Source organism: Festucalex cinctus, chromosome 13 (genome assembly GCF_051991245.1).
Source record: "Festucalex cinctus isolate MCC-2025b chromosome 13, RoL_Fcin_1.0, whole genome shotgun sequence".
Lineage (NCBI taxonomy): Eukaryota > Metazoa > Chordata > Actinopteri > Syngnathiformes > Syngnathidae > Festucalex > Festucalex cinctus.
Window position 1 is genome coordinate 3698060 of NC_135423.1, and position 15111 is coordinate 3713170.

At 40.1% G+C, this 15111-nt stretch overlaps 2 protein-coding genes across 4 annotated transcripts in view; one reads left to right on the forward strand and one right to left on the reverse strand.

Moving 5' to 3' along the window:
* The window catches only part of cog6 (component of oligomeric golgi complex 6), a 113176-nt gene that overhangs the window by 12219 nt on the left and 85846 nt on the right, over positions 1-15111 (forward strand). For all 3 annotated transcript variants that reach the window (XM_077540538.1, XM_077540539.1, XM_077540540.1), the window contains exon 4: positions 684-826. The gene's annotated coding sequence lies outside the window, so the exon portion shown is untranslated. The remainder of the gene's footprint in view (positions 1-683; positions 827-15111) is intronic.
* Positions 1-15111, reverse strand: part of LOC144032956 (LHFPL tetraspan subfamily member 6 protein) — a 55816-nt gene that overhangs the window by 2865 nt on the left and 37840 nt on the right. Inside the window, exon 3 of the mRNA XM_077540544.1 lies at positions 701-799. Within this exon, the coding sequence (XP_077396670.1) occupies positions 701-799 (99 nt within the window). The remainder of the gene's footprint in view (positions 1-700; positions 800-15111) is intronic.

Here is a 15111-nt window from a genome sequence, read left to right on the forward strand (position 1 = left end):
AAGGGCAATTTTGATTCAATTTGAGCCCCATGAATTCTGCCTAGCAACAAGTGACCCAGCAAGTTCCGTCACTCTACATTGCCACTGTCTGTTTGCTTGCTAAAATTTAACTTTTGAAGTTTCATAATGAACGTGTTTATTGGATGAGTTACAACATTTGTTCATATATATATATATATATATATATATATATATATATATATATATATATATATATATATATATATATATATATATATATATATATATATATATATATATATATATATATAGTTTTTTTTTTAAATAACATTTTAAGGCAATATTATAATTTGTAAAAAGCTCATCACCAGACAGTAAGACAAATTACAAAATTATATTTTTATTCTAGTTAGTTTCACTATTTTATATCATATAAAACACAACTGGTGATAACTACAGAAATACAACATTATTGCATTAGGTTCAAAATACGCAATAAAGTTGTTTCTTTCATGCATATCAGAATAATCCTTCACTGTGCTCTCATCCTGCTCTTTCATCAGCTCTTATGTTGTTGAAATGAAATGAACCCAATGTGACAGATTAACGCCTTGTGTTGTTTGAACAAGATTTTTACTTAATTTCAGAGGAGAATCCAAACCAAAACAAATGCGTTTATGTGTGTTTCTTTTTCTTTTATTTATTTTTTCTTTTTTTTCCAGTGATTGCATCATCTCACCGAGCTGAAACTGGTCCGAGCCGTTGCTGCACGTCTGTTGCACTTCCTCACTGTCCCAACCGAGCGGATAGAGCGCACAGCCGGAGCCGATGAGCAGGCCTAGAAAACAAGAGGAGGCCACAGCAGGTTAGTGATGCACGGGAAGGGCGAAAAATGTATGCGGAAACGGACGGAGCCCTGCCGCGAATAGCGAAACTTACACCCCCCTGAAATCTTTATAACTGCCTATATTAATTAGCTCAAACCATAAACACATTACAACCATTAACAGTTTAATAGAATTCAAAATTGATTTTACAAAATTACCATTCAAAATAAATGCCTACAGATTATTTGATTTAAAAACACACACACCTGAAGCTGCATGCTTTCAGTGCAGTACCACATTTTGCCACAACATGCAGAACAGCACCGAGCTATACTGGATGACGTGCAGTGTAATTAAGAAGAAGAAGAGGCAAAGGTTTCCTACTAAGCTACAGCTATTGTATAAATACAGTAAATGCCTGAGTATTATAGTATGCCGTATTTGTGTGTTGTTGCTCAGTTTGTGTAAAGATACTAGTTGTTTGTAGGATTTTAATTACTGTAACATCGATGCTAATTTCTGTTAACTTGTGGTGTTTCACATTATATGCTAGCATTAAGCTAGCAGGCTTCCATTACATGTAATTAGATGGTTTATGGGCGGCACGGTGGCGAGTGGTAAGCACGTCCGCCTCCCAGTGCTGAGGACTTCGAGTCCAGGCTCCGGCCTTCCTGGGTGGACTTTGCATGTTCTCCCCGTGCCTGCGTGGGTCTTCTCCGGGTACTCCGGTCTCCTCCCACATTCCAAAGACATGCATGGCAGGTTGATTGGGATAGGTGTGATTGTGAGTGTGGATGGTTGTTTGTCTCTGTGTGCCCTGCGATTGGCTGGCAACAGTTTCTGGGTATACCTCTCCTACTTCCCAAAGCCAGCTGGGATAGGCTCCAGCACACCCGCGACCCTTGTGAGGAGTAAACGGTTAGGAAAATTGATGAATGGATAGACGGTTTATTTGAATGTTTTGTTATACAATCTTGAATTCTCTTTTGTCTTTGGGGTGAATTTGTGAATAGTGAACCACAAATTTGCTGAGGATTACTGTAATCACAAGTCAAGGTGTGTAGGGAAGACCTTGCTGGCGGATTTTCTTCATAAATTCAAAAGGTTTCCCTGTAATGAGCGAGAAGCAAAGCCTCAAAAGGGCCCCCGAGCCTCCCGGGAAGGTGTGTGGAAGTGCACCTTCTTGCTGCCTTGTTTCGTGTTGCTTTTGTGTTTCACTTCAAATGCTCGACGATGTACACAACTTGATGAAAGTCCCTCCGGAAGCGGCTGACAGCACTTAGATTCACACGTCCCCACTTTTTTTTTTTTTGTCATTCTTATCACCTTGTTTATGGCGACACACAGAGACATTGTGAATTGAAAACTGAAAAATGGTGTCAAGCCTCAAACAGATGTTTTGTGTGGAAAAAAAACGACTAATGTTTTCAAAATTGTTTCCAGTAGTTGTAAAACTCTTCTTTGTTTGTGCCAGCAACAATGATTGAAGATGCACAAACTTCCCTGTCCTGTCTAACGTCAACGAGCCACGGCTCACCCTGTCCCCTAAACTGTTGGGGCCACTGCCAAGTACGACTTTCGATCTCATGACGACTAACTTTTTGTGCCCCGAGTCTAAAACACAAACAAGCGCCGAAAAACACAGTATTGATTGTGTTTTCACTCATGGAGGCAGCACTTGATAACCAAGCCGCAGAATTACACTTGTGCTTCCAATTTGTTTACTTGTGGTAGCAATATGTTTCTAAGTGTGTTTAGTTTAAATGTGTTTACCGTCTGTGCAAGGGGTAATACCAGATATCTATTTATTTATTTATTTATTTTACATGGGTTCACTGTACAGGCAATTCAAGTGAATCTTCCACAATATGCCCCCTTTAGGCGGATATACTTCCTATAGGTGAAACATGCATGCAAACTTTTGTGCACAGAGTATATATCTTAAAAACAAAAAAACAAAAAAAACTGCTTCCAGTTCAGGATCAGAGAGGTTCAAGGGATTTTTTTCCCCCATCCATGACAACTTCACCGCTTCTCCTTCCCAAATTTCAACTTTGAGCCAAGCATCACAGAAAAAGTGACACGCCGGGGGATTGGATGTAAATCCTTGTGCAAGCAGCCAACAGGGTACACACACACGCGCGCGCAAGATGTTGTGTCGTTACATAACATTATCAAATGGTGTTTTGATTAAAATTTACCACCGTAAAGAAGCGTGAAAGGCACTGCCAGCCAGCCCGCTAATGTATTCACGATTAATATTTAACAATATCACGGATTCCCTTTCAAGTGCAAGGCGGAAAAGACACGGTCGCGTGTAATCCAGCTGAATTTCTTTACCGCTCACGAGAAGAAGGTGGTGGTGTGGGGGCACTGCTATACTGTAAGGAGGATTTGTATTCTCTTCAAAAGAGTCAAGGGTGGCTTTGATTTCAACATACAAAACAATAGAAAGGGTGTGGCTGCGCTACCCTTGCCTTTCACATGAGGCCACATGAAGAGGCGTTGAGTTCTAACAAGAGACAAATCAAACGCCCCAACGTGGTGGCTTGTGTCACGATCGAGACCTTTAGTTCGGAAAAAATTCTGCATTGAGAAAGATAAACTAGATTGTTACCCATTAGAGCACAAACCTCTTCCAAGGCCAAACTCCCTAAAAAAAAATAATAAATAAATAAAAAAAAATCCCAGAGTTTACGTTTGGTATCTAGTAGATCACTTCCTGGACTGTATCTAAACCATCAGGACTCAAAATAAGTGGGAATTCCTTAATCTGCTTTCGAAGAAGATGGATGGATGATTAGATAGATAGATAGATAGTTAATCTATATCTAACATATTGTAGATTCAGATCTATCTATCTATCTATCTATCTATCTATCTATCTATCTATCTCTATTTACACAGGAATTTATATATATATATATATATATATATATATATATATATATATATATATATATATATATATATATATATATATATATATATATATATATATATACAAAATCTACTGAACTATCTATTAAGCCTACAAAAGAACTAACTGAACAAACTATTGAACTTTAACCAACCAACCAACCAACCAACCAACCAGCCAACCAACCAACCAACCAACCAACCAACTCATTCGCTCATTCGTCGCCCAACCTATGAACGAACTAACTTAACTATAACACATGAACCAACACAACATCCTGCCAGCCATGATTTGTGTCATATTTTTGGTGACAGAACACAGAAACACAGCCTTATTAAGTTTCTGTTCCACCAGTGCCTAGTCAGAGGTGCTTCCCCTGAATCCAAAAAGAGGCATTTAGCTTCAGCGGCATGATCTGCCACACCCCCAGGACATACTTCTACTTTCTGAGAAGGTCAAGTGCTACGAGTCCTGGACGGGTTTGTTTGTTTACGGCGTTATTTACCAGACCGCTACTGTTTGTCAAACTTTGAGCCTTCTGCTTCAGAGTCCTGCTGTTGCCACGGCGACTGGCCCACATCTGCTAATCGCCCAAGAAGCCGTACAAGTTCTTGTGAGATTGAGTTTCAATTGATCTCCATTATCAGAGCGACTATCTCCGGCCTTAATGGCCTCTCTGAAAAGCCCGCTCTGTGAACTGGGAGGGACTTCCATAAATGGACTCAATCCCTTTCGAATGTGCCTAACGCGCTGATCTTTCTTCATTGGCCTCGCATTTCATCACCATCGATTCACTTTTCATGTCACATTTCAACCCACGGTGGAAGTTCATTGTCCCATCCTGGCTTCTTTATTCCCCATCCTTTTATTTGGTTACCTGATGAAAAAGTCTCATTTTCACAGCCTAGTACTTTTTTCTTTTTTGTCGACGCTCCCGGTTAAGAAGCAAGACACTTCTTTGCAACCACATAATACCTTTTAAGCTAAGCATTTGCTCTATGTATCAATCGAACATCATTCTATCCATTTTATGAACCGCTTATCACTCAGGTCTAACAAAATAACTCATTAAATCGATTTATTGAGCAACCACATATCTGACTAACTGACCAACCAAACATCAAATGAAGGAACGAACCAATGCACTTAACTAATTATATAATAATTAAACAGCAAACTAGCTAACGAACGAATAAACCAATGAATTGACGAACAAACTATTTAATCTAATCTATCAAGCTCATGAAATCTATATGTTCTACTAAATCTATAAATCTATTAAATCTATCAATGTAATTAAATAAGTAACTGCAACTGTTGATTTAATGAAATAAACTTATTGATCTTTAGAACTAAGTAACTCACGAAAGTCAAATTTTCACAGCCTGGTTTCTTTATCAAAAAGTGAGAAACATCTTTGCATCCAGGCAATACCGTTGAATATCAACAATTGAACAAACAAATGATCATTAGTCAGTTAGTCAGATTTAACGAAATAATTATCAATCTATTGGGCTAACAAAATAACCATTGATCTTTCAAAAGACGTAACTGCAACTGTTGAGCTAACTAAATAACTAACTGAACTATCTGTTAATAGATGGACTGACTGACTAACTAGGTACGTTTTTTGTTGTTGTTGTTTTTTACCTAAAAGAAACGTCTGATTTTCACAGCGCATCTCCTTTTTTCTCCAGTTCTCGGTCAAGAAGTGAAACAGTTCTTTGCATCCAGACGATAAATTCCTTTCAAGGTCAGGATTTGCCACTAAGCTGCAGAGAATTTGGATACGTGCCTGAATAAATCACAGTCATTTGGGATATTCCCCATTTTGGTTACAAAGAGATAAATACAGGGAAGCGAAGACATGGTCTGAAAATATACAACAGATATTTACCTTCAGCTGAACCCCAATGGTTAGAGATGCACTATGGTGACAAAAGTATTGGGCCGTTCCACCTACAGGAAGTGAAAATGGAAGAAAATATGGACTTGTTCCGCAACGTGCACTTGGAACAGAAAAGGCCGTTCCTTAAAACTGTTCCCACATCATCCCATCTTTTTACAAGATGTTGGAGTGTGGTGGGGCTATTTATTTATGTTCTTTTGTGAACTAAGTCTGCACCGTAGACCATCCCAAAATATCTTTGATAGACCTCGTTCTATTGCTATCATGGAGCTTTCTTTGCGCGCCAGAAACAGAAAAGGTCTTTGCCCGAATTGTTCCCACAAAGTTGCAAGTGTTCAGCTCGCTCCAGTTATAGGAAGCCTTCACAGGCCTCAAGTCGAGACGCGTTTTCTCCGCCTTTTCAAACGGCGCTTTGATTCCCGCGGGCGGCTTGCTCGCGCTCGGATCAGCCCACGCGTCTTACAGACGCCCGTGCCGAGCGTACTGTCGGCCGAGCCGCTGTTTTCGGGGATCGAGAGACGCACTCCGAGCATCAGATCAGAGGCTGAAGTGAGGATGCGCAGAATCGAGGGATTTATGAGTAAATCTCGAGTGCCAGGTGCACGGTGAAGTATTGCAACACTTCTCGAGGTTGACGTATCAGGCCTGACTGAAGTGTTCTCACAAGGAATGTAACAAATGATCAGAAATCTCTCACAAGAGTTTTCATCAAGTATCTTCTGCACAAAGTTTCCCGGTAATCCAGTGATACCAGCAACTAAATCCTCTTGGAAATGTCCAGTCCTGGACCACTCCTAGTTTGAATGTGGGTTTGTTTACACTGTGCCTTGTGATTGGTTGGCAGTTGCTCTCAACCCAAATGGACTCCAGCTCACCTGCCACCCTATTGTGAACAAGCACTATAGAAAATGAATGGACAGGTGGAAACTTCCAAGTAAAAAAGCCAAAGTGGCACCCTGCTTATTTGTTGTTTGTTGGCTGTTGACACGCTGCCATTCAGCAGCTCATTTTATCGCGTGTCGACACATCAGTCGCCTGGCACGCGACACGAGCGCGCGTGTGTTATATTGATCTGTTTCAGAGTCGACGGTACAAGCGTTCTTGTCAAGAGCCGTTCGTATCTAATCGCAGCGCTCATTTGTCAATGCTGTTCCGTGCTATAGCCGCTAATTAATGCGTGTGCCACTTACAGTGGGAAAACGAGCTTCTGGTTCATTCGGAGGCGATTAAGCAGAAACACCAGTCGGGGCTGAAACTGTGGAAGTGGTATTTACGTTTGGGAAGACCTTCTGACAGTGGTTTCAAATTCATTTTTTTTCACAGGGCGGAGCTACATGGTGGCCTAAATAACTCAAATTAACTTTCCCCATTGAAATGAATGGAAATGCAATTAATCCGTTCCAGTCTTTAACCACTTTAAAGTGGAAGTCAACCTTAAACATTTCTTGACAATATGTTATATGTAATCTCACTAGTCCAAACATGACATTCTAATTATTCGTTTTTCTCTTTCTCAGGGGGCGGCCATTTTGCCACCTGCTGTCGACTGAAGATGACATCAATGTTGCTCAGAGTAACTGTGATGTCATCTTAAGTGACCATTTTGCCACTTGCTGTTGACTTAAGATGACATCACAGTTACTCTGAGCAACAATGATGTCATCTTCAGTTGACAGCAAAATGGCCGCCCCCTGAGATGGATAAAAACGATTGGATTTTCCTGCTTAACTCATATTCCACTCACAAAATATCAACCAGAATACCATATTTAGACTAGTGGGGCTGCATAGAACATATTGTTGTGGAAAAAAAACTTTTTTGGGGGTTGACTTCCTTTTTACAACCATTTGCTAATGATGACATAATTAAACAGAATAAAAACAAATAAAATAAGTCAATGAAAAGTAATTATTTTCTTTAAGGATGGTTTGGGTGCATATAAATACTTATAAAATTTTAATTTCAGTGCATATTTTCTGCCAAAATGAATAAAACTAATCCATTTAGCAAGAACTATCAAAACGAGACACTTAAATCTGTTCAGGTGGGCTGCACAAAAGTGCAAAATAGCAGACTAGATCCGGCCCATGGTCGTCCGTTTTCACTTTTTCCAGCAGGTTCTCCCTGCAACCCCGGGGCGTGTCTCCTCAGATCTTAAGATTGCAAATTGGACGCTCTCCACATTCCGTTCCCGAAAACATTCAGTTAAATAAGCAGAACTGGAGGATTCAAGTGAAATTCCTCCGTAGGCTGTCGGCAAAAATGATGTATGCTTACCCTTTGCTCGTAAATGTTCTCACTCACGCGCTAAGCCGCTGCCGGAATCCGAAACATGAACAACGTTGGAGGAGAACGCTTGCAAAGGGGATCAAAACAGCCGCTAGCCATGGTTACCAGGCTTCTATGACATCAACTGTATGAGACAACACATATGTTCCAACTCTGCCCGCATTCTTAAAACTACTTAGACATCTGCAAAGTCAGGTAGGTGACTTGGAAGAATTGTAACAGCGTATTTTAAGGAAAAGTAGTGTATTTATTTGTTTGTTTGTTTTTAGGTAGTACTTGGTGGTTCTAGTTACCAAAGGAAGGATGAAGGTTGAAACCATGTGAGGAGAGGAAGCCAACAAAGCCAACAAAGAAAACCTCCTCAGGGCAGCTTTCACTTCATAGGGCCATAAAAATCAACTCTTGACACTCGCTAATGACTCTAATCACCTTTTTAACCCTTACATAGCCTTACATAGTTCAGGTCCAATTGTTATGACATTTGACCTTATAATACACGAAAATGTAAATATGTTCAAAACGTTATTCTTTTGTCCAGGTACTCCAGCATTTGTGTACTCAAAGGCTGTTTTGTGTCTACTAAATTAATTATTTTTGTTTTACTCTGCTGTCTACGAACACCCAGGAGAGAATCCGTTCTCATAAATGTTTGATAAAGCCTTGAATGGTCATAGATACTAAACATAAAAAAAGAAATCAAGTACCTACAATGTGGCGATGTTAAAAAAAAAAAAAAAAAAAAAAAGTGGTTAAAACAAAAAGAGTAATTTCCCTTATCTGTGAAACGCTGATTAAAGCCAGTTATTAATGTCAGGCACACTATGAATATATTAGTGTAGAGTAGAGCTATCGTTCATATTGATTCAAACCATTTTTATGAGGTCATTTGTTGCCTGACTCAAAATTGACAAGCAGTATGTAACGGCGATGGGTGCAAACGAGGCTGTGTGAGCAAGGAAGCCCTCCTAAGGGAGAAAAATCAAAGCCACTAACACATTTCATGTTAATAGCGCCCCAAACAAGTGGTGAATATTTCAATGTCCTCTTCACAGACATCAAAACGCACTGGTGACAGCAGTGTGGCGTGCCACGGGAACGCATCAACTGCGCAAACTTTGTTCAAAAGCCAATGCGGCAGTGCTTCAGGGATCCTCCTACGAGCAAGCGTGCAAAGTAGTGTGCGTTTGTTTTTATAGCGGATTGTGTTTCAAGTGCTGCGTTCACTTCACAGGCGCACCGGCTAGCATGTTTTACCCTCGGGGGGTGAATACGGCTTTGAAAAGCCTTACGTATCTCTCGCTAACATAAAATTCCCTGAACACACAAGTGCGAAAACATCGAAGCGCAACACAAACTATGTGTTGAAGTGATGACTAAAAGAAGCTTGGTTGTTGTCACATGTGTGCAAATCAGAAGAATCAGTAAGTTATTTTGTTAAAACCTCAAGTCATTACTTGGGTTAAGCAAGGCATAAATCAAGTTATACAATCTGTCAATGATCTAAACCAATTGTTTTTCCCCTCTAGCTAGCATGCTACGTTACCTTTCTTTGAGTGAAATGATTATCTTACATTATAAAATACTAAAAGGCACCTTTAGCTTAGTTTAAAGGCTTAACACATGTCTAAATCTTTCTTTTCCTCATTTTCTTAGCTAGTAGGGATGTAACGATAAGGGCAATATCGTGATATCAAAACTGCCACAATATCGCCTTCGTCGTGTTCACAATATTTAAAAGGAACACATCTGTTAACAAAGTCAGGTTGATTTCCATTTGTGCAGTTCTAGCACCGTCTAGTGGCTAGTTTATTAGTGCGATTTAATTTTCATTAGGGATGTTTTGGCCTTCTATGTTTAAAATATATGCTAATTGTCAGATGAAGGGGAATCTAATTTGCTTGTGAAGCAATAAATGTGTGCTTGCAAGTGCTTCGAGCTTGTTATTAGAGATTGTAGGTGATTTATATGCATTGCTGTTATGTACAAAAGCACAATATTGTGCTTTTTTTAGTATGAGCTCTTTTTTTTTTTTTTTTTTTTTTTTTACAATATTGGGATCTTTTTTAAACATTGCCAACTCCCCCACAATATCGTGATAATTATTATATCGTGACCTTCATATCTTGATAATATCATATCGTGATGTTCGGATATCGTTACATCCCCATTAGCTAGCATGCTAAATTAGCCACTAAATTAGCCACCTTCTCAACACGCATGTTAAGAATTCTAGTTATGAATTCTACAAAAATATGTGTCCATTCCGACAATACATGATGATATTTGAATGGATGTGTTCCCCAAATATTTTAAGTTTCATCATGAGTGGCATTAAAAAGTCAGTTTTATGCTGGAAATGTTCACATTGTAGCTTCTTATTCAGTGTGGCAAGGCTATTGTGGTTTTTTTCCCCCCCAGATGGATCAGATAGAGCTTCATGATAATGTTTTTTTGGAGTCATGTGCTGCTATTTTGACATTGGAGTATCCTTGGAGTGCAGCCAAGAAAAAAAAAAACACTTTATATAACATGTCAGGTAATCCATGAGTAACACAATAGGGGAGCACAAAAAGAGAACCTGAGCAGGACTGAACGTGTGCGTGTGTGCTTAACGTTTTGCATTGTATCAAATGGACACTCCACAATCATATCATATCTGCTTGATCCGGTGCACTCGGGGATGAAAAGCTCTTTTTTGCTCCGATACGTCGGGAAGATTGAAAGCAAACAGGAGTCAAGAAAGGGCGGCCCATTGAAATTCACAGTGCAATTGCGCCTTTTGTCATCGTTGTTGATGCTGTGCTGGTAAAAGCGGCCTTGAAAAGAATGGAAATAAATGCCTTTGTGCCATTTTACCAGATGTTAATTACCTTGGATGTGAGTGAGTGCAGTGAGTGCATGTTCGCTCAAATTGGTATTGATAATTTGCCCATTTGCCCATTTTTGTGTGTGTAAATTTCTGTTTAAGACAAGAGACTAAAGGTTCAGTTCACATTGCTTGCACGGTTAATGTGACAAAGACGCATTAAATCTGTAAATCTGTTATCTTCAGATCAGAATATCGTCCTCATTAGGATCCCGTGTTTCTCCAGAATAGACAGGGATTTTTTTTCATACCCGAAGCTGGCGGTATTTCAGCTCGCACAACACATTACACATTCCTCACAAGTCATTCTTTGAGCCGACAAAGTCGAACAATTGTCCGAAATAAGACCAAAGATGGAAAATCTCGCTTCTCTGAATTTCTTGCCATTGTTGTTAATGCTCCCTTGTTCACGTTCCTGTGATCGCCTTCCATCTATCCGCTGTGGGTGGAAAACATAACAAGCCCACAGTACTGTATATCAACAAAATAAGGGGTATAAAGTACAAATATCTCTTTTCAAATATAAGGGGTAAAAGCGTAAAGTGTTGTTAGAGAAATAAATACTAAATATAGGCGTTTTAAAAACATAGTTAAGTGCAGTAACAAAGTACAGTTTTTTTTTTTTTTTCTTTGTTTATTTCCACTACTGGAATTTATCCAGATGAGAGTTACAACATAGCAGCGATGCTTGTAAGTTGTTTATTCCACGTCTGTTGGGATGACGAATTAGTATATGAAACACCTGAAAGTCGCACCCCCCCCAACCCCCAAGGGGTGATATGATCCCCTCATGGTACGATTACAGGCTGCGTGATATGATAAGTTGTTTTGATAGACACGTTCATTAACGCGCTAAAAGCCTGGAGGCAATCTGACAAAAAAAAGAGCAGCAGAACCAAAAAAAAAAAAGGAAAAAAAAATAAAATAAAACAGCTGTAAGAGAGTGATGATTGTAAAAGTAGTTAAACAGGCGACGCCCCAGATTGTTTGAGATGAATCTCTGCTCTTTCCATTATCCACACCCCCACACCCCCAACCTCAGGGAAAATTCCCAACACTACGGGAATAGTTGAGCAGCTGTGCAGCGGCGCACAATGTTCACCTAATCAGAGAAGAATTTTTTCATAAAAAAAAAACGTTTTGGGCCAATGTGACTTCAGAGAGTACAGACGGAACATCAACCCCTCCCACGCACACATGGCATCCGTTAAAGCCATCAATGAATTTGACTCTCAGAAGAAAAAAAAAAAAAAAGATTTTTATACCACACATTCCACAAAATCAGAAAATAGATCATGTCCTATCATTTTAAAAAGTGTGTCCTACTGTATATAAACTATAAAGTTCACCTGTTCACTGTTTGGATTTTTTTTAGGACCTATCTTACTCGCCTATTCATTGTTTTTGCGCCATCTGATGGAATCTTGGTGTCAAGAAAGTGAATTGAGAATTTAAAACTGCCATTTAGATACAAGTACTGCTTTGACGCCATTTTGTGCGTGCCACCTATAGGCAATGATGAAACTTTTTGAATAGGTTTCAATTACATGCAGATTTTCACTATACCCTGCTATATCGCAATTTTTTGTGGAACATACCTCTCTTTGGTGGAAATGCTCACTTTATCATGGAAATTAGAATTTTTGGGAAAATTTGCACCAAATTTTTTCAATGTTCAAAAGTATTGCACAGTATCGAAAACATTAAAATGCAGTAAAAACTCAATATACATATCGAGTCACGTTGTAGCATCACAAAAAACTCCCGAAAAAGCCAAACTCACTCGAATAAAGTTTCTCAATACTACCCCCGCTGAAACTATGGGTTTTTCACAAAATATTTATTTATATAGGTAATATGGTTCATGTTTTACACTCCAAGCCACCGCATATTGCCAGAAAGTTGTGGCTAACAGTTCACAGTAAGCTTGAATAATGACTGAAAGAATGTGAATAATAACTCGAGAATACATGGCAGCGTTTTTGTACCCACCTAATTTCTTTCTACCGTTGCTGCCCCGGACGTAAATTCAGTGTGCCGGCTGTAATTTTGAAGATTCACGAGCCTCCACCATAAACCTGCTGCTTTATTACACCGCATCCGCAAAAGAAACAGACGAAACTGTACGTTACAAATAAAGTTAATTTGCTCAGGATTAGGACGTATTACCCGTCTGACTCAGCCGGCGCGCGGCAGGCAATTTGCGGCAGAATTCCACTTTAAATTTGCAGACGGAGCAGACTCGCGTCAGGATTAGAAGAATCAACAATCTAACTCAATTACGCCAAATGCCCCCCCACCCCCAACATCAGGTTTTATGAGTCCTGTGCAAAAAGTAGCTTCATAACAATTCATCAGTATTCATGAACGTGAAGGAGTCTGCGGCTCTAAATGAGAGATAAAACTCAGTTACGCTGCAGCGACGATGAATTAGGACCCGTCGCCATGTCGCTGTGAAAAATGGCAAATTTAACTTTTAGCCGCTGATGTGCTCGAGAGCACTACTTGGCTAACAAAGGCCGGATTTAAACACCGTGGTTGCCATCCCATTTTTTCCATCTCTTTACATGTACAGTTCTTCCATCCCTTGCCATTTTGCGGTTAATGTTTTGCAGTCTCACTGTATGTCTGATTTTTAAATTTGAGATACGTAAATTTGTATTGTGGTTATTTTGCTGTATCACAGGATTTAGCGGTGATTGATTTACAACAGCAAGTGTGAGACAAAAGGAATGGGTCCATATCCAAAAGCGTATATACGATTGTAATCCTCTCCCTGCCGGTGCGAGGTCTGCCGCAAGGGTCGCCGCCGGGCATTCCGCTACCGGCACTTCCTCTGATTGATTGAGCCGTAAAGAACGTTGTCCGTGGACCCGACAGGACTCGGGTAAAAGATGAAGAGTCTGACGAACCGAGATGAATGTCACGGCGTACGACCTGCTGAAAGATTTACATTATGTTAGCAGGATAAACACCACCTCAGCGGCAGAGATATACGCACTCTGACTGGCTGGGCCGTTTAATGATGGCGAAAGGTCGAAACGTTCGCATTTCCCTGACACAAATGGCACGACAATTACAGTGATGAAACAGAAATGTGACGGAAATGACACGGACGCACTAATAATTCATTCATCAACCGTTCAGACTGACCCGTGAGAGGCAGAGGCAGCCAGAAGTCGTAGTAGTAGTAAAAGTAGTTGTGGTATTATACATAGAAGAAGAAATAGAAGATTAGGCTAGCTGTTAGCTTATCTGGTGACTACATTGTGGTAGCAGACACTTCTCCACCTGTCCGCAATGTCAAAAGGCAAAAACAAACAAACTATAAATACATGTTTGAATAGTTCTTTTTAGATAGATAAAAATGCCGGCTTAATCCTAACAAATAACGTATTCTACCCTATAATGCTAGCACGTAATGGGAAAATCCGTCCACAGGCTAACTGAAAATAGCAATGGATGTTATGTTCATCTTATTCTTACATAATTATGTTCTATCTCTACATCCATCCATCCATTTTTTTTTTTTGACTGCTTAGTCCTCACAAGGGTCGCGGGGGGTGCTGGAGCCTATCTCAGCTGGCTTTGGGCAGTAGGCGGGGTACAACCTGGACTGGTTGCCAGCCAATCGCAGGGCATCTATCGCTACAAGTAGACCTAAAAAAAATGTAAAAATTGTTTAAAAATGTGCGACATAACAGAGGAACACTGTACATTCAATAAGTCATTATTATATTATTATATTATGATTCAATTAAGATTTTCCCATCACTTTTGTTAACACTGTTAGACATTCTGATTGATTTATGTTAGTAAGGCGTCATTGAATATATAATAATAAGAAAAAGAAAATGCAAATGCATATATTCTACATTCTACATTCCTTGCCCGTGTCGTGCCCCCTGCCCGGACTAAAACTGCCTCATTAGTATTCTGTGAATTTATTAAGGGACAATGGCGGCTGTCTGGGAACATGGGAGCTCTTGATGGAGGAGAGGTTCAGCCTTACTGGGTCAACGCCCCGCCCCCCTCGTCCACTCCCTACCAAGCTAAAGCTGAAGGTCAACACGTCCTTGGCGGGGGTGGTGACGTGAAGCTCTCTATTGTAGGACGGACGGCTTTGTGCGAAGCTACGCGAGCGCTTGACTTTCAGCCACAATTCACTGGGCAAACAGGAGGTTTTCCCTCCTCCTGGTGAGCTATAAAAAGATATAAATGGGATCAGACTTTGCCTGAAGACCATCCACCGTAGAAATGAGATGAATGAACGGGGGGTGGGGGGGAGGGGAACGGCGGGAGAACCGCTAAACGGTTCCTACGCGAGGGAGGTGAGATT